General features: G+C 52.9%; 8 protein-coding genes across 8 annotated transcripts; 4 read left to right on the top strand and 4 right to left on the bottom strand.

Moving 5' to 3' along the window:
- Window positions 1-16: 16 nt before the first annotated feature.
- CCOS01_01607 (exosome complex exonuclease RRP40) lies at window positions 17-816 on the bottom strand (the record flags this gene model as incomplete). The annotated part of the gene is made up of 2 exons (XM_060449800.1): window positions 17-547; window positions 619-816. The coding sequence occupies 2 exons, from the start codon at window positions 814-816 to the stop codon at window positions 17-19; spliced, it is 729 nt and encodes a 242-aa protein (XP_060321238.1).
- A 558-nt stretch (window positions 817-1,374) lies between these two features.
- CCOS01_01608 (hsp70-like protein) lies at window positions 1,375-3,214 on the top strand (the record flags this gene model as incomplete). Its single annotated transcript, XM_060449801.1, has 3 exons — window positions 1,375-1,507; window positions 1,588-1,714; window positions 1,798-3,214. 3 exons carry the CDS (start codon window positions 1,375-1,377, stop codon window positions 3,212-3,214), a joined length of 1,677 nt encoding a protein of 558 aa, XP_060321239.1.
- A 606-nt stretch (window positions 3,215-3,820) lies between these two features.
- CCOS01_01609 (uncharacterized protein) lies at window positions 3,821-5,554 on the bottom strand (the record flags this gene model as incomplete). Its single annotated transcript, XM_060449802.1, has 4 exons — window positions 3,821-4,593; window positions 4,664-5,273; window positions 5,345-5,368; window positions 5,492-5,554. The coding sequence occupies 4 exons, from the start codon at window positions 5,552-5,554 to the stop codon at window positions 3,821-3,823; spliced, it is 1,470 nt and encodes a 489-aa protein (XP_060321240.1).
- Window positions 5,555-9,997: 4,443 nt separating this feature from the next.
- On the top strand, window positions 9,998-10,285 carry CCOS01_01610 (uncharacterized protein; the record flags this gene model as incomplete). Its single annotated transcript, XM_060449803.1, has 2 exons — window positions 9,998-10,018; window positions 10,091-10,285. 2 exons carry the CDS (start codon window positions 9,998-10,000, stop codon window positions 10,283-10,285), a joined length of 216 nt encoding a protein of 71 aa, XP_060321241.1.
- A 431-nt stretch (window positions 10,286-10,716) lies between these two features.
- Window positions 10,717-13,567, bottom strand: CCOS01_01611 (DNA repair protein; the record flags this gene model as incomplete). Its single annotated transcript, XM_060449804.1, has 2 exons — window positions 10,717-13,473; window positions 13,526-13,567. The coding sequence occupies 2 exons, from the start codon at window positions 13,565-13,567 to the stop codon at window positions 10,717-10,719; spliced, it is 2,799 nt and encodes a 932-aa protein (XP_060321242.1).
- Window positions 13,568-14,780: 1,213 nt separating this feature from the next.
- On the top strand, window positions 14,781-15,060 carry CCOS01_01612 (uncharacterized protein; the record flags this gene model as incomplete). The annotated part of the gene is made up of 2 exons (XM_060449805.1): window positions 14,781-14,828; window positions 14,887-15,060. 2 exons carry the CDS (start codon window positions 14,781-14,783, stop codon window positions 15,058-15,060), a joined length of 222 nt encoding a protein of 73 aa, XP_060321243.1.
- A 1,582-nt stretch (window positions 15,061-16,642) lies between these two features.
- CCOS01_01613 (WH1 domain-containing protein) lies at window positions 16,643-18,692 on the top strand (the record flags this gene model as incomplete). Its single annotated transcript, XM_060449806.1, has 3 exons — window positions 16,643-16,852; window positions 16,906-18,607; window positions 18,661-18,692. 3 exons carry the CDS (start codon window positions 16,643-16,645, stop codon window positions 18,690-18,692), a joined length of 1,944 nt encoding a protein of 647 aa, XP_060321244.1.
- A 755-nt stretch (window positions 18,693-19,447) lies between these two features.
- Window positions 19,448-20,374, bottom strand: CCOS01_01614 (translation initiation factor eIF-1A; the record flags this gene model as incomplete). The annotated part of the gene is made up of 3 exons (XM_060449807.1): window positions 19,448-19,833; window positions 20,001-20,079; window positions 20,354-20,374. The coding sequence occupies 3 exons, from the start codon at window positions 20,372-20,374 to the stop codon at window positions 19,448-19,450; spliced, it is 486 nt and encodes a 161-aa protein (XP_060321245.1).
- Window positions 20,375-22,526: the final 2,152 nt, after the last annotated feature.

Below are 22,526 nucleotides of genomic sequence, written 5' to 3' on the forward strand. Positions count from 1 at the left end.
CATAGGAAACCCCTTTTTAACTCAAATCTTTGATTAACGATCTCACAAGCTTCTTCTGCTGATCGATTGTGAGACCACGCTGGTCCGTCTCCTGAATCGCCCGTCCCACCGCGATGATAACCTTTGTGCTCTCGCTGTTGACCCAGATCTTGCCGTTGCGACCGACGGCCGTCTCGAAGGCCGCGCCCGTGGCGCCCAGCTCCTCGAGCACGACGAGATCCGTCGTCTTTGGCATCAGCAGACGCCGCGACATGCCCAGCGAGATGTCGAAGAGCATGCCGCCCACGAGGGGGCCCAGGCCGTCGCTCTTGCCGGTGGATTGGTAGACGCATTCGAGTTCCGGGTCCATGTGCTTGTTGGCCAGCGTGACGCGGGCGTAGACGAGGGCGCCGGCGGCGAGTTGGGGGCGCGTCTTTTTGGAGGCGCCTTCGAAGGAGAGTTGGGGGAGCATGGCTGGTGTTGAGTAGTCGGCGAGGAGGACGTAGTATAGTTCGGCGGCGGTGCGCTGGACGGTGCCGACGACGAGGTCGCCTACGGCGGGGATATACTATTTGATCATTTGTTAATCTTTTTTTGTTCGTAATGGCAGAATCTCTGAGAGACGCGATAAGATCGTACCCGTCCACTTGTCTGCTCAACCCATATCGAGTTCTTCTTGCGATCTGTGACGAGCTTGCCGGCGATGGTGGGCACTATTTGCCTGGGAGGAACATGGCGGAGGCCAGGGCCGAGGCGCAGTGGAAGTTTCTGATGTGAAGGGATGAGGGAGTCGTCAATCTCGTCGCCGGGGAGGACATAAGGGCCGACGGAGGCCATGGTCGAAAGGGTCTTCGTTGTACCGCCGAGTAGGATTTTGGTGGTGATGTCGAATTGAAATCGTCAGGTGAGCGCGAGCGCCGAGTATTATTACCTTACTTTTTTCGCCTTCAGCGCTGGTATCTGCGATTTCAGCCTTGCAGCAGTAGCAGCGGTCACTGAATGTCGAAAGCTTTGGCGGGGCACTTTGTGTGTGCGGCGGTGGCTCCTCCAGCGAATTGAATTTGATTGGAATACGGCCGATGGGACATGTGGGGAAAACGAAGGGCCCCACTGCGACTGGACGACAGCGAACGTGGGAATTTTTTTTTTCCCTTGCCCAAAATTTCGCAGTTGGCCTTTGAGAGAGGAACCCCCACCATCCACCGCCCACCACCATTGAAAACATTCCTTTCCTTCGAGATCTCTACTGGAGTTGTGGTATCAAAAGTTCAATAAATACCTACTACCCCCCTGCTTTTTCTCGACTCCTTATATCGTCGCCTCCTCCCCCTCCACGACGAATATACGCATACGCACACATACGTCTTTCCGCACGCACACACACATACACACAAAATGGCTACGAACGGTGACTCGCGGCCCGCGCCGGGCGACCGCACCGTCATTGGTATCACCTTTGGCAACTCCAACAGCTTCATCGCATACACCAAGGATGACAAGGCCGAGGTTATGGCCAACGAGGACGGAGGTGAGCTCTTCTTTTGGGGATGGGAAACATGGCGATTGGGCAACCGAGGAGCGAATCGCTGACATATATCACCATGGCAGACCGTCAAATTCCCACCATCCTCTCCTACGTTGATGGAGACGAGTACTACGGACAGCAGGCCAAGGCCTTCCTCATCAGAAACCCCACCAACACGATTGCATACTTCAAGGACTTTCTCGGACAGGAGTACGGCTTTACCCTTCCCCCATGAAACTCTCTCTCCTTCCACCCCCGCCTGGCATCTTGAACTGACAATGTCCCACCTACAGCTTCAAGTCCATCGACCCCACCCACAACCACGCCTCTGCCCACCCCCAGGACGTGAACGGCACCGTCTCCTTCTCAGTGAAGGATAAGGAGGACGCTGAGGAGCCCTCCACCGTCTCCGTCCACGAGACCGCCGTGCGCTACATCCGCCGCCTCGTCGGCTCCGCCAGCGACTACCTAGGCCAGAAGGTCACCTCGGCCGTCATCACCGTCCCCACCAACTTCACCGAGAAGCAGAGGGAGGCTCTCGTCGCCGCCGCCAAGGAGGCCGGCCTCGAGGTCCTCCAGGTCATCTCCGACCCCATCGCCGCCGTCCTTGCCTATGACGCCCGTCCCGAGGCCGTTATCGAGGACAAGATTGTCGTCGTCGCCGATCTTGGCGGCACCCGCTCCGACGTGGCCGTCGTCGCCTCCCGCGGCGGCATGTACACCGTCCTCGCCACCGCCCACGACTACGAGTTCTCCGGCTCCCACCTCGACCAGGTCCTCATCGACTACTTCGCCAAGGAGTTCATCAAGAAGCACACCACCGACCCCCGCGAGAACGCCCGCTCCCTCGCCAAGCTCAAGGCCGAGGCCGAGTCCACCAAGCGCGCCCTCTCCCTCAGCAACAACGCCAGCTTCAGCGTCGAGTCCCTCGCCGACGGCGTCGACTTCCAGTCCACCATCAACCGGTTACGCTACGAGATGGTCGCCCGCAAGGTCTTTGACGGCTTCAACCGCCTCGTCGAGGGAGTCGTCAAGAAGGCCGAGCTCGACGTCCTCGACATTGACGAGGTCATCGTCGCCGGCGGCACCGCCCACACCCCGCGCATCGCCTCCAACTTCTCCCAGCTCTTCCCCGAGTCCACAAAGGTCATCGCCCCCTCCACCGTCGCCAACGCCATCAACCCCTCCGAGCTCCTCGCCCGCGGCGCCGCCCTCCAGGCCTCCCTGATCCAGGAGTACGACGCCGAGGACATTGACCAGAGCACCCACGCCGCCGTCACCACCGTCAAGCACATCGCCAACGCCATCGGCGTCGTCGGCGCAAACGACGAGTTCGTCCCCGTCGTCCCCGCCGAGACCGCCGTCCCCGCCCGCCGCACCGTCAAGATCGCCGCCCCCAAGGACGGAGGCGACGTCCTCGTCCGCATCGTCGAGGGCGGCGCCCACATCAAGGTCACCAAGCCCGAGCCCAAGGCCGCCAAGCCCGAGGCCGACGACGAGGACGACTCTGACTTCTCCGACGAGGAGGAGGACATCCGCGAAAAGGTCTGGAAGGTCGGTCCCACCCTCGCCGAGGCCGCCGTCCGCGGCGTCAGCAAGGGCGCCAAGGTCGAGGTCACCATCAACGTCGCCGCCGACTTGGGCGTCACGATCACGGCGAGAGAGGTTGGCGGCAAGGGCGGTGTCCGCGGCACCATCAACGCTCCTTGAAGTGGTTATCGTCCCTACATCTGAATAGAGACCAGTAACGACTTTTGCCTATGAGGAAGAAAAGACGCACGCCATTGGATGCAAAAACAAAACGGTCAGGCGTAAAAAGAGAGTGATTAGGGATCAGGGGGTTGATAAAAGACGAGCCTTTTGTTTTCCGAAAACCTGTCTGTCCCCCCCTTTTTTTTATATAGACATCAATCTTCGGTGGCGGAGGAGTGGAAATGGAAGGCATGAATCAACGGACATGAACACCCGGAACATAGAGAGAGAGAGAGAGAGAGCGCGCAAAAAAGGAGTTATAGACAGCAAGCTTTTTTGTAGGCGAGTTAGTCTTGGGGAGAAGAGATGTAGAAAAACGAAATGCTGTTAATGAACCTTCTCGTTTTGTCCCAGATACACATGCAAGACCGAAATCACGAATCCGGCACTACATACAGACGACCCCAAGGATGATGATTGAACAAAACTTCAATGGATGAGTATGAGAAAGGAGGAGGCATTGCCTATGCAAGAAGATAAAATGTACGCCTGCCCACTAAACACCTTGCTACGAGGAAACGAAAAGCAACAGCGGTCCTTGAATCACATCGCACTGTCCCCCTTTTATGTGACAGCGCCAGGCAACCTCCACGCGACGAGATCATCACGGACGTCAAACTCCTCCAGCTCCCTGTTCCTCCTCGAGCTCTCGCGCCCGCGATCACTACTGCCCATCGTCGGCGCCAGGCTCACCATGCTCCCGCTGCGGCTCCTCGAGCGCCCGTGATCGCGCGCACCGATACCCCCTCCGTTACCGCCACCACCACCACCACCACCTCCCCCTCCTACTCCGAGCCGTTGGTCGTCGTCCCGACCCCTGGTCCGGCTATGTGAGCCGCGACGAGCAACGTTGCTCGCGCCGGCGGTGCTGCTCGCTGCGTCACCACGGCCCGTAACGATGGTGGCCATGCTCTTAATGCTCCGCAAGCTCCTCATGCTCCTGTCACTGGAGCCGCTGTTGTTGCGTGAATGGTGGCGGTGGCCGTTGTGCAGGCGGTGCAGGTGCAAGTGATCCTGCTGAGGCGGGTCCAGCAGCTGTTGGTGTTGCTGCTGCTGCTTCCGTTCCAGCTTGCGAAAGTCCGAGGGTCGGAGGGTGCCGTTCATGCCACCCTCGTCGGAGCTCAGAGAGCCGCCGTTGTCCAGGTCAAAGGTGGCCGTCTTTTTGCCGGTGCGTCCCGTGCGCCCGGCCTGCCACCCGTCGCCGCCGGAAAAGATGTCTTCGATGCACTGATCGGCGGGGAGCTCGCCGGGTTGACAGGACCAGGAGGCTGCGAGGGCGCGGCGGTACATGTCCTGCACTTCGGAGGCATCCCTGGATTTTGCCATTGTGGGAAGCTCTTGGGGGGTGATGTTAGTACGAGATGGACTGCCAAGAAGCGCAGATGTAGAAAACCGCGGAAGACTTACGTCCAGCGTCATCTTGCTCAACTGCTTCGCCCGCCATGATGCCGGCAATCCCGCCAAATACGGGTGCAGTTTTCAAAGGAGGCGCAGAGTAGTTCTTGTCGCCATCGAGCTGCACCATCAAAATGCCGATCTTCAATGTGCTGTTGATCTTGCTTTCCTGCATAAGATACCGCCGCACGATACCATCCTCGACATCTGGATCGTCCAGCACCGGCGCCCTCGTCGACATTGGGCTCTGGCTGGTGCCGCTGCTTCGCTTGCGGGAGTGACCGCGGTCGAAGCTAGCGCTCTCTCGGGTAAGGCCATCGCTCTCCTCCACGTACTCGCTGAGGTTGAGCTTGACGATACCGAGCGAGATCTTCTCCTCCCTGCCGCTGCCCGGGAATTGTTGAAGGACCTCAAATTCGACGGGACACTCGGTTAGGTTATTGTTCTTGTCGATGCTGATCCGGATATGGCTGACGACCTTGGAGTAGTTATACTCGACCTTGTGGTTGGAGATCGGGCATTGCGGCGTGCGGCCGCGGTGCTCGGCGTGAATAGAGTGTGCGAGGTTCCATTTTACTATTGACGTCCCTGATACCAACGGGACGTTGTTTAAGTCGAAGATCTGGAGGAGTTGTCAATAAGAGAGATTCTTCGCCAAGATGCAGCAACTGCCGTGTCAAGAGGGGCTCACACCTTTAGATGTAACTCAAACTTTGGCTGCGTCAAGTAACGTTAGCTCAAACCGGTTCGCTGAGTGGTCACCAACAACGGCGCACATCCTCCACTTTTGGGGATTGACTTTCCCACGGCAGGATGGTGGGCGCGGAGAGGAAGCATTACCTTTCTGTTCTTATTGACTGTGGGCAGGAAGCCCCCGTTAGCCATGCTCTTTAGGGGACTCATTTTGAGCGAGTGATTCGCTCACGCTCAGCGCAAATGATAATGACGGAGACAAGAGTAGAAGCAAAACAAGGCGGGGACCGAAAAGCCCCGGGCCCCAACAAGAGGTGCTTTCAAGGGAGAGACATGGGAATGATGAGGTTGTTGATTACACAGCTAAAGCGAATAGAATAGGTAGGGCTGGACGTGACGAGAAAAGGCCACCAAGCTCTCTCCGGGGTTGTCTCAGTGAGATCTCAGCCTCAAGTGAGGTACGGGTGAGCAGAGGGCTAGACAACCCACGTGGTCACAAGGAATGCGTATGTTTAGGTGAGATAAGGAGAATACAATAAGGACAACAACGCCGGCAAAAAATCAGCTCGACATGGGACGGATGATGGAGGAGAACGAATCGGAGAAAGGAGCAACAGAGGCTTACTTAAGGAAGCCATGTTTCATGGAAGGCATGGCGGGTTGGGTTCCGTCGGGGCCAGCAAGTTAATAATACCTGCGACCTCTGATGAGGACCGCGCACCTTCGGAGGTAGGTAGAGACCGTAAGGTATGTAAGACTGCGCGGGCGGGCAGGCAAGCAGACGGCAGTGTGCAAGGGCTGGCAAGGCACACACACAGTCGTAGTCGCAGTCGCAGTCGCAGGCGCGCAGGAAAGTCCAACAACACGAAGAGATTTGTCCCCTCTTGTCAGCGACGCTCGGTTTCGTTTCGGGACAGCCGGATAATACGGTGCTGGAGGAGCTGTGAGAGGGGCAGAACCACCAGTAGGTACAGCTAATAGATAACGGGATGCTGGTACCGTGCCGCTGAGTCCAGTCTTCCTGAATTGTCCGCTGAAGGAAAGGCTTGAAATTGCATGCGTGGTCAGCGGCCAATCGCCGTCTACCTGACAGTGCGTCGTCCGTCCGCGGGCGTCGATAAAATGGAAGCTGAGAGCGCGCGAGAGAGATATGGGCTTGTATGTATTGCGGCAGAGCGCAGGGGGTGGTCAGGAATTCGGGGTTCCAGACTGTACGGAGGAGACTGATCCTCCACGGGCGGACTGACTCAGCAAACAGGGGTCTGCTGTCCGTAGATGTCGGAGATATCCAAGACTCGGTACAATTTCTGAAAGCTCAGAGAGTTGAATTGCCGTGAATCAAGTCGTGTTTGTGTGTCGCTGCTCTCCCTCCTCTGATGATGAAAGAAAGAGAGTTTGACTTTGGACAGGGTCGAAGGAATACGTAACTCCGTCAAGTGCCACCTGCCCCAGCATCCTGGGCGTACGGATACCGGAACCGCTATAGCGGCATGTATCTGGCCCGAGTTCTTCAATGAGCCACAACTGGATCCTCGGGTCCAGCAACTAGTAGCCTGCGCCACAATAGACCTCGTGGTCTTTTATGACACCCAGTAGTCCATACATCGTGACAAGTTGCATTTCATGCCTCTTTGAACCGATGTCTTGGACCCATATCACCAGTGCTTTCTTACCCAGTTGCGTTGTTGTCGCAGTGTCATAGTCATGTTGTTGCACCTCAGGCCTCTCTCAAAGGTGGCTTTACCATCAGTACCCAAGGACAAGGAATCCAGTCTCTAGAACACCATCTACAACCTTGCGTTGGCAACTACAAGCCTTCCATATCCGTCAAAGGCCAACACCAACTGGAGGCCACGATAATTCTGCATGCTCTTAGCCAGATCATCTTTTTCATCCGTGATGCATTCTACCTCAAAAACTCTGCAGTATGCGTACAGCGTCCTAAATTTTCTCAATACAATCGACAGCTTGCCGCCGTACTGTCAATTTTCAATTTCGCGATACCTTTAATAGCAAGACCTTGATTCCTTGAAGATCTAGATCGATGCAGTCCAGTCGGCCTCTTACGTAACACCCGTTGACTTTTCGTTAGGCTTCTAACCTCGCGATGTGTGTTAGGGGCATGAGCCACATATCAAGCTTTCTCTGGTCCACTTTCTAGCCTTGCCGGTATTACTAGCATCTGTTCGCAACGAGTCGACATTTTGCGAACAGCAGTCAACTCAGTCGCCGTACTCCCGAGAGACGAACCGGTGGAATCTATGTATGTCGTGGACTTTTTTCCGGCTTTACGGAGTACAGGCGCAAAAGATTAGCGGGAGATGGCTCTCAAGGAAAATCACACGATACGGCTTTAAAACGTTGCTCATGCTGTTTCTCAAGCTCGCGGTCACCTTAATACGGTGTAATTCGATCCAGGAAAAGGGAGACGTAATACGGAATTATAGAGAAATTGCCTGGGTAATGAAATCCATCAAAGTGAACTCAAGAACATTGAAAAAGGTCGGCGAGGGTTGACGGTCCTTCTCAGCACGGTAGGTACTTCGCCAGGACAAAACTCCAGAGCCTAGTCTAGTCGGGGAATGTCACGATCAAGCCACCCAAACCTGCCAAAAACTATAAGAAACCTAAGTTTGTAACACAGAGCCTCACCAATAGTCGAGATCCGGCAGCCAGTCAACTTTCACCCTGAAGACAAGCGAAAAAAAGGAGCATCTGAAAGGACAAGGGTTCGGGGCCTCACGACATGTAGTGACGATGCCGTCCAATATGCTTCTCCAAGATAGTCTTTAGACACCACCAGGGTGCAGCCCTGTCCTTTCCAGGTTCCCCCAAGCAGATGGAGGCTGCCGGAACATGCCGACATCTGCGTCAGGATGAACACTCCCTCCCAAGGATGGACAGAGAAACTGCAAGGACCTGAGATAATCATGAGATTTCGGGATAGCTCGCAACTCGCGATGAGGTGTACGTCCCTCGTATGAGTGTGCGTCGTCCGAGACAAGATAGACCCCAGCCATCACGCACAACGCCCAGGCTTCAAAGACCATTCCAGACCCTTCGTGAAACCTCCCGAGAAAGGCGCGCCTCATAAAAAAAAGTTTGAACATCCGGCCAGGGAACTGGAGGACGACTGGGGTCACGCCGCACCGGGGCGCGCTACCCGTCAGCCGTTGTGAGACAGGAAGAGAGCCTGAGAGTGAGAGAGAGTCTGAGTGAGAAAAGTGTGACGCAGTACAGGCGTGCAGTTCTCCACACAAACTCAATCAACATCCCAGTCCCTCGAGTTCCCGCCCCCAGCAGAAAGAGGAATTCCCCGAGCCGCATACGTCATGGCCCTCTCATCCCAATCTCCATACTTCGTACAGCACACACACCGAAACGCCCAGACGAACGATGTCATATCTTCACAGGAACCTGTTTGGAGGGGGAAGGGAGAGCGTAGGGAAATGAGACAAGCCGCAATGACCGCCACAAAATGCTACGCCCGCAGCCACCACGTTTTCTCCTTGGTCGAGGAGGCTTGTGGCTGGGGCGCTACTTTTCTCAGTTTATCTGGTTCACGAACTGCACCATGACATGTTTTCTCCAATCACCCAATCATTCGATTGGAACCACGCAGCTTAATGGGACTTGATGAACGCCGACGTGCAATCAAACTCTTCGACGCAGACTCGTGTAGCGAAAATCTTTCCTGCGGACTAACGTAAGGTTCCTGATAGTGTGGAGGGGAGCCACCCAAAACGGGCACCATTCACACCCCAACCGTCCCAACGTCGTGCCCAAACGACTCGAACTGGTCGCTCCTTCTGGACGGCGCATTCGCTCCGGCCCTGTGAGATGTCGTCGTGTGACGGGGGGATCAGAAACCTTGATGCGGACCGGGGGTGTGTGTACCGTGTATGTGAGTGGGTGATCACACCTCGTCTCGAAATTTTTCTCTTCTCATTTGAGATAGGAGGTGTCTTTCCCTCGGCCGATTGGTTTAGAGACACATTCTCCCATTGAAGGAATCCGAGGGAGTACATTTGAGAAAAAAGACTGGGGTGAAAAGTACATGCCCTGATACCTTACCTCACCATATACGAAGGGACGGGACGGAAGGTGGGAAAAAAAAAAAAAAAAAAAAGGTGATGTATCACGGGAGATTACCACATTGACGTCACCATGCGGTGTCCCGGCTACCTTAGCAGAGCACTTGCACGCCTCGCACTCTGTCTCTCTCCCTCTCCCACAGACTCCAGCCCAGACCACACCTCCCCCAATTCTCCTAGCGCCAAAACGACCCGGAAATTAGGGTAATGTGTGATACGATACCATGCCTTACCGCTGACCCTTGAGGTACACCGTAAAGGTAGAGACAATCGACGATGGCGGGGGGATGTACCTTACTTTCGTAATGGTGTCACCGCTCTGCTGTGATGTAAGGTGTTTGGCAAGTCACAAGGGTGTGCCTTGACGTTGCGCATTCCCAACTGCTTTGGCGTTCACTCTGTATATAAGACCCCTTATCCTTTTCCTCTTTCTCACCCATTCGCACTATCCCATCACAGCCAAACACCATCGAACAAACCACCAAACACCCTTCGAGGTTCTCTCTACAACTCTACAAATTACCACTTTCCAACCCACCAATACCACAACACCGCAAAAATGGGCGCCGTCGTCTCTTGTGTAAGTCATCAGTCCTCTTCCGTATCCGACTATCATGGAAGAAACCACAAACTAATCACAATCCCCCTATAGGTCCAATCCGTCTTCCGGACCATCGGCAACTGCCTCACCTCCGTCATCTCAGGCATCGGAGGCATCCTCCACGCCATCATCGGCGGCATCGTCTCCTTCTGCAACATCATCATCAGCTTCCTCACCTGCGGCTACTGCGGTCGTCGCGGCGGCGGCGGACGTCGTCACAAGACTACGACTAGAAGTCGCGTCTAAGCCGACCCTTCTGTCTCACACATGAAGATGGAAGGGGTTGAGCCATGACGATTCGAATTATTGACACGAATGAACGGAGGAGCGCAGGGACGGGTTGAGGAGTAATGGAGAGTGCGACGCGATATCAGCTTTGACAGCATACCCACCCACGAGTTTTTTCCTTTTCTCTTTACGATACCCAGATACCAGTAGCTTAGCTTGAATGGTATAACACGATATCCACAAACAAAGGAGTGCCACTGTGATATCGTAAACACATAATTACTTTTGTCGCGATTGACTGAAGGTTGGTATTATATGCTAGCTATCTTCGCCAACAACTCTCACGTACCATTGGGTGACAAAAGTACACCACCGTGTCAAAAGATCGTTCGACATGGTATGAAATTCGCTGACATTGAATAGAGCGCCGTATTTTGATCTTTACATATCTAATCTTCCAGAACATTACGGTTAAAGAATCCATAGACCTGCCGCCCAGACTCCCTCCCAATCATCGGCTCAAGCTCCCTCTCCGTCAAGTTGGCCACCTCCCTCAAATTCTCCGTCGCCAGCACGAGCCGCATGATGTTCTTGGGATTGATCCCCGGCACGGCGCCCAGCATCTCCTGCGGCTCGAGATTGAAAGCCTGGTCCTCGGCCTGCATATCTTTATCGAGCCCGGCGCGCACCGCAGCGATGGGATCCGGCTCGTCCTCCTGCGCCTTGAGCGACTCAAAAATCTCGGCCGTCTGGTACGGCGATGACGACCATATGATGCGCAGCTTGGGGAACGCCAGCGTCAGCAGGACGAGCTTGGACTGCAGGTCCGACGAGGTGTTCGTCGGCGCGATGCTGTTGAGGCTGCCCGAGAGGTCGGCAAAGGGCTCCAGCGTAAACGACTTGTTCTGGTCAAACTCGATGAGGAGCATGGCGCTCTTGTAGTGCTGGAACATTGTCTCGCACTGCGCGTAGAGGCGGCCGTCCTTGAAGGACGAGATGAGATCGGAGATGGACTTGCGCTCGACGCAGATGTTGGGCGAGAGGACGTAGTCGCCGACCGTGAGCATGCAGGGGACAATGATCATGGACCGCCCGTGCAGGAGCGACGGCAGCGAGGAGCGGAATTCGCGCACGTCGACGACGACGCGGGGCGGCTGCGCCGTGGCGGCGAGACGGCCGCCGCCGGCGATCCTGGTGTTGATTGTGCGGAGGAAGGCCTCCTGCGGATCTTCGGCGCCGTGGGGGTCGACCGTCATCACCAGGGACATGGACGCCCGCTCTTTGATGAGCTTCGTGAAGGCGTCCTTTTCGCGCCGCACGCTCGAGAGGTACCGCTGCTCCTCGACCGACTCGCCGTAGTACATGAAGTACACCCGTACGTTTCTGTCGTTGTGAGATGACCGGTAGACCTCGACGCGGCGGATGAAGGCGGCGTCGGGCTCGTACATTATGATGTACCGGGGCTTCACCTCCTCCAAGACGTGCTCATCCTGGTCCCCGTCGTATGCGTGAATGACAACCAGATCCTGCATCTCGTACAGTTGGAAAAAGTCCTCCATGTTCTCCAGAGGGTCGATGACAATCTCTGGCTTTTGGTCCGCTTCCTCCTCTGTGATTTGCACCTCGGCCATGAGGTCTTCGACATCCGTGGGCTTTTCAAAGAATTGGAGGATGCTGCCGTTGTCGGCTCGCCCTTGGGCTGTTCCCGCCATACCGCCCCCTCGCATGCGTCTGCGCTTGTTCGATGGTGCCTTGCCCCGAAGCCGCTGACCGTTTCGATCGGTGGCGCCATTCAGAGCCTTTTGGTTTTCGGAAAATAGTGTAGCATTGACCTGGGCGAACTCCCGTTTCCACCGCAAATAGTTACGCAGCTTCCGCCTCATCATGAAAGCTGCGGATGCCGAGTCTTCGTCGTCATCGTCTTTCGTCGGATCTTTCTCGACCTTTGGCTTGAAATACATAGTTTGCAAATAGTCTCGAAGCTGTCTACAGGTGTTTGTATCCCCACACATGATGAGAATGGTACCGTTGGAATCGTCGCGGGCCGGTGGGTCAAAGTGCATGCTATTGTCAATCTCTGTCAAGACGTCCGCCAGCCAAGCCCATTTCGGCTGTTCTTCGAGAACAGGGCGAAGTGAATCGATGTTGGCGTCTGCTGTTGCAGCTTTTGCGCTGGCGGAGTAGACTCGACGCCGCGCTGTCTCGAAGATGGTCTGCGCTGCGTCAAGGAACAACCAAGGGGACTGGTTCTGCCTTGTCGACCCCGGAGGTGGCGAATGTGCCGCATGAATGGTATCTAAATGTTGCAAGAATGAGACGGCGTCGAGGGAGAGGACGGACGAGAGCATGCCTCGAAGGACGCTCAAGTCATTGACGATCTGTCGAGTTTTCCAGCTAACTCTATGCCAGTTAGGGTCGAGCTGCCTTCTGATGATCACGTCAAAGTTCTTGTGCAGGGCGCTGTCGAGGTTCCAATCCTCCATCTCCAGGCCCGTGTTGCCCTTCTTCAGCTCGTGGATGCTGACTTCCACACACTCCAGGATGGCGTTTTGAATGTCTCGCATGGGCTCGCTCATTGAGATGTTCAACTCGATCACCTCTGCCGTCTTTTTGCCCTCCAAAGACTCTGCTACTGTAACGTGGAAGCGTGGCCATAATGACGCCTTTCTCAGAAAGAGGTTCCTCATCATGGTGGTCAATGGCGAGAAGCCGGTCGAAAATGGATCGGGATTATCGGCGAATGCTTTGAGAAAGCCAGCCTTGTTCTTTTGTCGATAGATGCGTAGAATGAAGGCCTCAAGCGACGTGGCCACGACGCGGTCGGCGTGTAAAACGATGAGGCCGGTGACTTTCTCAGTGTCGAGCAAATTCGTTAGAAGGTCAACGACAAGGATTCGCGATGTGATGCTAAAGATTCCACCACGAGTATACATCTTTTCTCTCGCGCCGACACTGGTGAAGTCGGTGTTGACGACCGTGAGCCCCCTCGCGTTGGGCGACTGGCTGATTGCGGCATGCTCGGCCAGCGCCTCTCCAATCCAGTTGTTTTCGCGATCCTCGGCCCCAACGAGGATAATCAGGTTGTTTCCTGCGGCATCATAAGAGTGAAGCAGGTTTGTGACGAGCCTCATGAGCCCCAGCCCCCGGGCGAGGACGACGAGCTCATCTTCATTCCGCAGCTCCTGGAACAGGCTCTGTTGGTATTCCTGGCAGGAGTCAATTTGATGAAGCACGTCAAACTTAAGATGGTGGACTTACAAGGGGAAGAGAGAGCTTGACCGGCTGAGCGTTGTTTGACATGGTGCATCGTGGCTGGCCGTGGGCAGCACCAAGTGTGGTTGAAGGCTACCTCAAGACATTGGATCGATCATGACTGGATCCGGACTGAGGTCACCACTAAAGTTCCCGGCCACTGCTATACAGTTCCTCGCACAGTGCATCAAGCCTCTGATCACGGTGTTCGAACGTCGACTCTCACTGTACGTTCTCGACATCCAACTTCAAGCAAGACGTTCAACTTCAGGAAGTCAGTTGGCCATGTACAATTTGGCTTCTTCGATATCCTCTTTGAGGGGAGTCATATAGGGAATTCCTGCACTATACTGGCTTCTCTCAGAAGTAGCCATTATCAACCGCGGTCAAGAAACCACTGACGAAGACATGGTGCAAACGCTAACATGTAAGCTTAGAATGCACCGGCGAAGGGTGTTAGTCTAGTCACTCGCCAAAGACACGGCTGAGCACCGCCGAAGCAGTCGCCTCGAGAATCTTGCTTGAATTCTCAACGGTGATGAAGAGATTCTCTCGGTTTTAGCACTTTACCTACTTCATTTCACTTGCAGACCCCTATCCCCCGTTGGCTCTTAAAATCACCCCGTGGTCACAGAAACAAGACATGTTGAGATCTTCAACAGCAATCCGGCTTAGCGCCAACACTGCATCGAATCGACAAGACTCGGCAACGATCACTGGCAGATGCAACCGTGGGGTTATGGAGCATGGCGTGCTTGTCATTTGAAAGCCTGCCGTCTTCTGTCAAGATTTTGGTCCCATCCTCTTGCACGTTAGCGGCCCTCGTGATATGCACGTAATTCGCCGGTGACGCGCAGAGAGTCTGGCCAGCATCTTCCCATCCAAACACGCCAAGATCAATGGCTGCTGAAGGGGCCCGGCTACGCGCGGTACACGCAGAGAGCCAATCGCACAACCAAAAAGACATGCGTCTTTTGGTGTTTGCATAGGAGGCCTTCCAGGTAAGCGGGGATGTTGCTCGCGGGGTTGTGACTGCCTCTACCCCTCTGCGGGCGGGACGACGTCATCGGCCGTCGCAACCTTCCACGTACCGCAGTGACCTGCCTCAACTCACATGTAAGCCACCAGCAAAGATAGTTTATAAGTAGCCCAGTGTCCTGCTCTTGCTGCCTGGCCGTTTAACTATTCATCACACTATCGATCCATCAAAGTACCAAAGACTCTCAAACTAAACCACCCAAGTACTCAAACACCAGTCAAAATGGCCGACAAGGTTAAGGAACTCGTCAACAACATCACCAAGGGTGACGTGAGTAGCATCTCTCCCTCATACTCACCCACAGCAGCGAAGCTGACATCTTACTTAGAACTCCGACAAGGAGAAGGAGTTCAGCACTCAGCCCATCAAGGAGGGTGGTGTCGACCCCAAGTTTGCTGCTCACCAAGCGCACCCCGGCCCTGCCGTCCCCAAGGACTTCAACGCCCAAGAGGAGGGAACTAAGGAGGAGCGCCGAGCCAAGGCGGAGGCTTTGAACAAATAAACCAGCACGACGATCAGGCAGCATCAAATGTGATGCATGGCCTTGTATGACCAGTTACGCATTGTAGACTATGGGAAACGGCGATGGAGACGGATCAACAAGCACGGAGGCTAGGGAATTGGTCGGTGGATAAAGTCATATTAATACTGCCAATGAATTCATGAATCAAATCCTACATAACCTGACAGTTTTGGTATGGCCTGGGCTCCCTTGGCCATCAAACATCGCGCTGTTGTAGACAATTTGAAACGTTGCTTGCAATGCCTTGCTAGTATATTCACCTGCAGTGTGGTCAGAACGGATCGGAGTGAGTAGGTATTCCACTCTGGAAATCTGTTGGTGATCGTCGCCATGCTTCCGTCGCCGTGTCAGCCCATGCCCGCTACCGGTGTCTTCGGGAAGCAGCGATGCTACCTTACGGCGTATGCTGCGGTTGCGCGTCCCACAATGACGACAGCCTTCCTCTGTATTCCACGTGGCGGTGCAAACACAGTGTGGCTGGTGCCTGTGTTTAATACGCGGGAAGGACAATCCGACAGCGAAGACCGGGGCCTGAGCAGGTAGTCAGTCGCCCGAGCAGCGCCCGGAGGAGGGAAACATCCCAGCCAAAGTCCACTGAAACGAACGACTCAGCCACCAGCCCGCCGTGGCCCAGGGCCGGTTACGAGCCCCGGCCAGCCAGCGCCCACTCGCCAACCTCCGCTGGGCTGCGTAAGGTACCTTGGGTACTGCGTAAGCCCAGTGTCTTTGGGCGGTCACTCTGTCCCAAAATGAGTCCAACAATCGTCTGCCATTCAGTCAGGTCAGGTCCCAGGTTTGCCGATTATCCCATTCGCAAACTGCACGCACGCACACCATTTCATCTCACATATAACCACCCGGACCTCATCCTCGCCATCACCCGGCACAACCTTCTCCTCCCTTCAGCCTTTCCGCAAGCCCAATTACATGGTATTCCAGGGTTCCCCCGTTGAGTGATGCGAGTCCACATTTCATGAAACGCCCCCGGACCCGGAAGCTCTGGCATCTTTGACCACAAGCTTATCACTCTCCCACGCAGCTTGCTTTTTGTTGGACACAGAGTGGCTGCCTCACATACCGCATTGCATAGCGAAGCATCGTCCCGACACTAGCTATACCTTACCTGCTGTGTACCATACAGTGTACCTTGCCTTGCTGCCTCCAACACCGACAAGCGACGGCACTTGGTTGACTTGTCTTGGGGTCCTTGTCGTCCTTGCAGGTATCACCTTACCTACTACTGAAAGCGATCATACTACGAAGCGCCATCCCGAAAGAGGAGGTGTCTGTTTGCCCAGCCTAATCACCAACTCCTAAGCGCCACTTTCCATCGCCTATACACGCGTACAACCCAAACCACCACGACCAAAGGTGGCTGTTGCCTCTGCTGCCGCGGCTCTTGCAAGCACACGACCCATACAACCACTCCACCTCGTCCCAATTCCAATTCCACCTTGATTCAACTACATACGAACAACGACACCTCACCCAACCGATCCCACCGAACATCCCCTCCCCCCTCTCTCCTCCGGCGACCCCTCCCAGTCTTCCCGCCGCCATCATGCCGTCAATTTTGAGCGACGATGACAAGGAGACGGTCAAGCGCTTCGTCCCCAAGCAGACCAACAAGATCCAAGCCGTAGCCGTTGCCAGGCTATACGTTGCTTACCCCAACCCCGCGAGATGGACAAACACGGGTATTCAGGGCGCCATCGTCCTGTCAAACGATCTCGTCGGCAATACGTACTGGCTCAAGATGGTGGACATTTCAGTGAGTGACTGCGCCCACGGCGCCACGTGCAATTTTGGCTGACATATTCAAAGTCTGGAAACCGCGGTGTCATCTGGGACCAGGAGATTTTCGACACGTGGAGCTACAATCAAGATCGCACCTATTTCCACAGCTTTGAGATTGAAGAATGCCTCGCCGGCCTCTCTTTCACCGACGAGAAGGAAGCCAAGCAATTCAAGAAGAAAATGGACGATAGAGAAAAGAACGCAAGCAGAGCTACGAGATCGACACCATTCGGAGGAGCCTCCCAGGCTGCCGCACATAAACATGGTCTACTTGGAGGTCTCTTTGGCGGCCGGCATGCAGCAGCACCTACCCCTCCTGACTCCCCGCGATCGAACCAGCCACATGGCCGTATGCCTTCTCTGAATGGCGGTCATAAATCTTCAGAATTCGCTGTTCTTGATGCCTTCGACCCTCAATGGCGGGAGAATTTCGGCCAAGATCTCCGAGATAAGGGACTGACGGATGAGTTCATCAAGGAGAACCAAGAATTCATTGTCGAATTCCTGAAGGAGGAGCAAGAGAAACTAATGGCTGGCGCTCGGAGTCATGCTCCTCCTCCCCCTCCTCCGCCAGCACCACATACAAATAGCCTTGAACTTCGGAACGGAAGAGCGCCTCCTCCACCGCCTCCCCCAGGAGGAAGTCATTCAGATGGCCCACGTTTACCTCCGCCCCCGCCCGCACCTAGGCGCGGCGCGGCACCTGCACCCCCGCCTGCTAGGAGATCTGGAAAAGCAGATGCGCCTGCTGTCAATAGAGAGCCGACACCCCCAAGCGAGCCTCCAGCGCCAGAAGCATCGAGGAGTCGATTCGCAGTACCGCCTCCCCTACCTGATGCCGGCAAACTCGCACATGCCTTGGGAGGTTCAGTCAATGCTATTCGTGGTGGGCCAGCAAACCCTGGGCCACCTCCTCCGCCGCGGCCACCCAAAACGCCAATGCAAGAGGAAGAAAGGCCTGCTGGACACAAATTTGGTGTACCGCCCGCATTTGCCGGGGCCAGGCAGGGCCCGCCACCTCCGAGTCGAGGACCCGTCCCACCGCCGCCGCCCCCACGTTCGGATGGCCCGCCACTCCCTCCGAAAGCTCCGGCGTCAGAGGCACCGCCGTTACCACCCCCGTCTTCACGACCGGTGCCTCCACCCCCGGCGCTTGGCAGTCCGCCCCTGCCTCCTCCTCCACCACCGTTGCCATCTTCGAGTGCTCCTCCGCCGCCGCCTCTGCCCACCTCGCCGCCACCTCTCCCAACATCGAATGCTCCTCCGCCGCCGCCATTGCCGTCGTCCAATGCCCCTCCGGCACCTCCTCTGCCTCCGTTAAACAATGCGCCGCCTGCGCCTCCTCCGCCGCCTCCCGGAGCAGGAGCACCTCCCCCACCGCCGCCACCTCCACCACCAGGAGGCCTGGGCGGACCTCCTCCACCACCCCCTATGCCCAACCGAGACTCTGGGTACTCCTCTGGCGTTCCTGTTCCTCAACCGGATTCTTCGCGCTCGGCCGTCTTGGGAGACATCCAGAAAGCTGGTGGCATCAGGGCCCTGAAGAAGGTGGACCGCAGTCAGATCCGCGACAGAAGCAGTGCCACAGTTGGTGGCGGTAGTGATAGTGGTCCTCATGGAAGCGGCTTGCCTCCAGCCGGTGTAGCACCTGGTGGTGGTGGTGGTGGTGACATGGCTAACGCTCTGGCCGCTGCCCTCCAGAAGAGAAAGGAGAAAGTTAGCAGAAGTGGTAAGTGAAAGCCAGCACGTCTTGATATTGTACCAATGCTAATACGTCACTAGATGATGAGAGAAGCGACAACGACGACTGGTAAGCGATGACCTGTTCGGGGTCGAGGGACGTGTATGAAGGACAGTCTTGGGGTCATTGGACCGGTACCGCAAGTTGTGGCCTAGGCTTCTTAGGCGGATGGAAGCAGTATTACATCGTATTCGATTCTTGGCTATCCAAAGCGACAGCTGCACAATTAGGGATCAGGCGGGCGGGTACGGTCTAAAAGCATCACAGTTCTTTGGTTGGTCAACCCCAAAGGTGCCAGGGAGATGCTCAGTATATCCGCATCTGGAGAACGGCACCTGGGTAGAAAAAGGACAATCTTACTTTCGAAGCAAGCCCGCTGACCGCATGTAAGAAATTGGAACTAAAACAAAATTCAAACGCGTTGCGCAGACTGCTCGTTCTGTAGGCATATCACGTAGTAAGACAATTGGCAAGCGTGATATGATGAACATTTGGTAAGCGGCGCAAGCCACGGACCAAACTGGATTTAATTACTCAAGCGCAAGTAAAGAGGTAAGATCTATCGTTCTGATGATTTGACAAGCCATGACGTCTCTCCCACCATGGCCCGTCCAACGCACCACCCTTGACACCTTGACTGTCGCGGAACCCTACAGCGGATAATATGAGAATTAAACGACCGCGGGGTTTGAGAGAGAAGACAGCGTTCCCACCTCGCTCCATCTAGCGGTAGAGGAAAGACGAATGATTTGAGAAGTGGGAAGGTTTCGGGGTTCTAGACACTCTGATATGTTGTTGCGAGTGTTGGGAGACAAGAGATGACATGGTTTAAATGTCATCAATGTCAACCTCCTTCTTGCCGGCGCCACCAGCGGCGCCCTCGTCGTCGCTCTCCTCCGAGTCGCGGTCGTCGTCGAACTCAAAGTTGCAGTCGCCGTCGCCGTCGGCGCCGTAGGTGTCCGTCTCGTTGATCTTGGCAGACTCGGGGAGCTCGCCGTAGGCCTTGAGGGAGCGGGCCTCGTCGGCGGTGTACTTGAGGATGACGTCGCCCTTGTCGTCCTGGTACTCGCGCAGGGAGAGAAGGATGATGTCGCCCTGGTTGATCCAGACCTTTTTGCGGAGCTTGCCGCGGATGTTGGCGAGGCGCTTGACGCCGTCGAAGCACTGGGCTTCGAGGCGGCCGTTGCCGAGCATCTTTACGACTTGGGCGTATTCTGTGGGGGAGAGAGAGGAGGAAAGTTAGCTGTGATGCGCTTTGGAGGTTTGGTTTGGTTTGGTTTGGTTTGTTCCGTAGCGATGGGAAGTGGCGGTGGGAACGCGTCTGTGGTTTTTTTCTTCTTCTTTTTTTTTTTTTCGGGTTGGGAATGGGTGGTGAACTAACCTTGGCCATCCTCCTTGAAGGTGAGCTCACGCTTCTCGTGGTCAGACTCGTTCTTTCCACGTCTGCGGTTCTTTCCTCCCTGTTTTGGTTGTTAGTCTTCATGATCAACCGTTTGCTTCCACCTCCATCGCCAGTGGCATCGTCAACGCCATCATCATCATCGCCAATGTGCGTCGTGTGTATGTGTCGAGCAATGGCAAGGAGGGGGCGGGGTTGTTGGCGGGGCGCGCGACTAAGCAGGGGGAGGGGTGGTTTTGTCGCTGAGAAGGAACTTGTCTTTTTTTTTCTTTTCGTCTCTTCCTCCTTCGCCTTGGGTACTTGGGGACATGGAACTGGGGGGCGTGACAACTTACTTTTCCCTTATTCTTGGGCATCTTGACTACTCGTGAGAATTCCGGTTCTCAGCGGTATAGGTAGGATGTGTGAAGGGGGGGTGGGTTGGTTGGAAGGGGGGAGAGAGAGCGAGATGTTCGAGAGGAAGTGCGAAAGTGGGCGGTGGGCTTTATTGTGTGCGTTTGGAAAGCGCCCCCGTAACAAAAAATGGTGGTGCTTTTTTGGGCTTTGGGCTCTGAGGTGTGGCTGTGGTGGGTTGCTTTTTTGTGCAGGTGCGTGTGCAGGGCAGTGAAGTGAGCTAATGGATGGAACAGGGGGTCCTGTCGCTGGGGAACTGGCGGCTACTGGTCTCTGTTCGGGTGTCTGCGGTGTGTGAGCCCAGGTGGGTTCCTTTCATATGGGAAGGGGCGAATGATGTTGAAACGGACTGGCTCGGTTTTTTTTTTCTCACTCTCTCCTGCAGTGTAGATGAGTTAAGGAGTGATTCGATAAACTGATAATAACCCCCCCTAGTTAAGGTAGGAGTCCCGTATATAGTGGTAGGTGCTCAGTTATTAGTAGATCCCTAGGTAAATTTTTAGCTAATTAGGGGCTAGAAATATTTCACTATATAATCGCTTTACTACTAGTTTGAATATTACGAGTTTTATATAATAAGGGAATATACTATTTTACGCTTTGCTAAATTGTTTTAGAAATGTTTTTTAATTATATTTCTTTTTGATTATGCTAAAATTTGCTTATTATAACCGACTCTATGGAATTATTTCCGTAAAACTTATTTATTATATATAATAATGATATTATTTTAATACCCTCACTTTAGTAAAGCGAATTAAATCTGTTATAAAATGTCTAAGAAAATTTAGATTACGATAGTATATTTACTTTATATCCTAATCTCTATAAATATCGAGCTCTTATTTATAAAAAGTTGATTAAACGAGTAAGTATTATATATATTAAACCTCTATATTAAATATTAATATTATACCTAGGTTATAGATAATAATTCTAATAATTATATTATTATTTCTAATAGCTTAAATATCCGTACTAAAACTTAAAATAACCGAAGTATTATTATAGTATAATAGCTTTAATATGCGGCTAGTATACTTAAGTTTCTTCTAATTACTAATAATAGAGTTGCGCTTATTATTTTAACTAAAGCCTTATTTATAAAAGAAATCGAGCGGCTATAGAATATAGTATATTTAACTTTCTATTTCTTAATATTAGGAATTATTAAAAAATAGTAGATTTAATATAATACCTGACGAGGTATTACTAGTTTTCTAATAATTAGTATTATTCTAGGAGATATACCTATAACGCGATACTATTATACTTACTAAGGTAGCAAAGCCTGTCTATATATACCCTATAATAACTTTTATTATATAATTATTTTAAAGGACCTCGTTAAGAAGTATAATATACTACGAGATAGAGTTAAGATATTTAATATTATAAAAAAGATTATTAGGTAAGTCCGGTTATTTAAAAAAATTTTTAGAAATATTTTAAAAACGTTTTAAGAATATTTCTAATCTTTCTTTTTTTAGATAAAGTACTATTTATACTACATACGCTAGATTTAAGAAAGGTGTTATATATTAAGAATAGAATGTAATATGCTTCTTTAAACTAAAGAAGACATAATATAGTATAAGTATAAGATTACTTAATAAGATAATATAAATAACTTATAAAAGATTTAATAGGAGCTTGTTAGTCTTTAGTAATGGATCTTGTTATGCCGAAATTCGTATCCTTCGCAAAGACTTATAAATTACTACTTTTATTTAATTTTATTAGATTAGAAATATTATATATAATATGTTAAAGTAGCTATGAATAAAACGGATGCGCAATTTATAGAGGAAAGGGGTTAAGAATACTATATATTTATATTAAATTATCGAAAACGTCCTATTTGTAGTAAGTTTATTAGATATTTTATTAAAGGATAAGGCTAAGTTATTACTAATTAGATGAAACTCATTTTAGACTACTACCTAAACTTAAAGTAATAAAGTATTCTGTTAAATATCGATATTTTATTTTAAAGGATATTAAGATAATACTATTTATTATCTTAACGTCTTATGGTAAACATAACTATCCTCTACTACTACTAAATAAAACTCTAAAAACTATTATTTAAAGTATTTTTTAAGTTCTCTAGAG

Source organism: Colletotrichum costaricense (assembly GCF_030867565.1).
Source record: "Colletotrichum costaricense strain IMI 309622 chromosome Unknown Scaffold_1.1, whole genome shotgun sequence".
Taxonomy (NCBI): domain Eukaryota; kingdom Fungi; phylum Ascomycota; class Sordariomycetes; order Glomerellales; family Glomerellaceae; genus Colletotrichum; species Colletotrichum costaricense.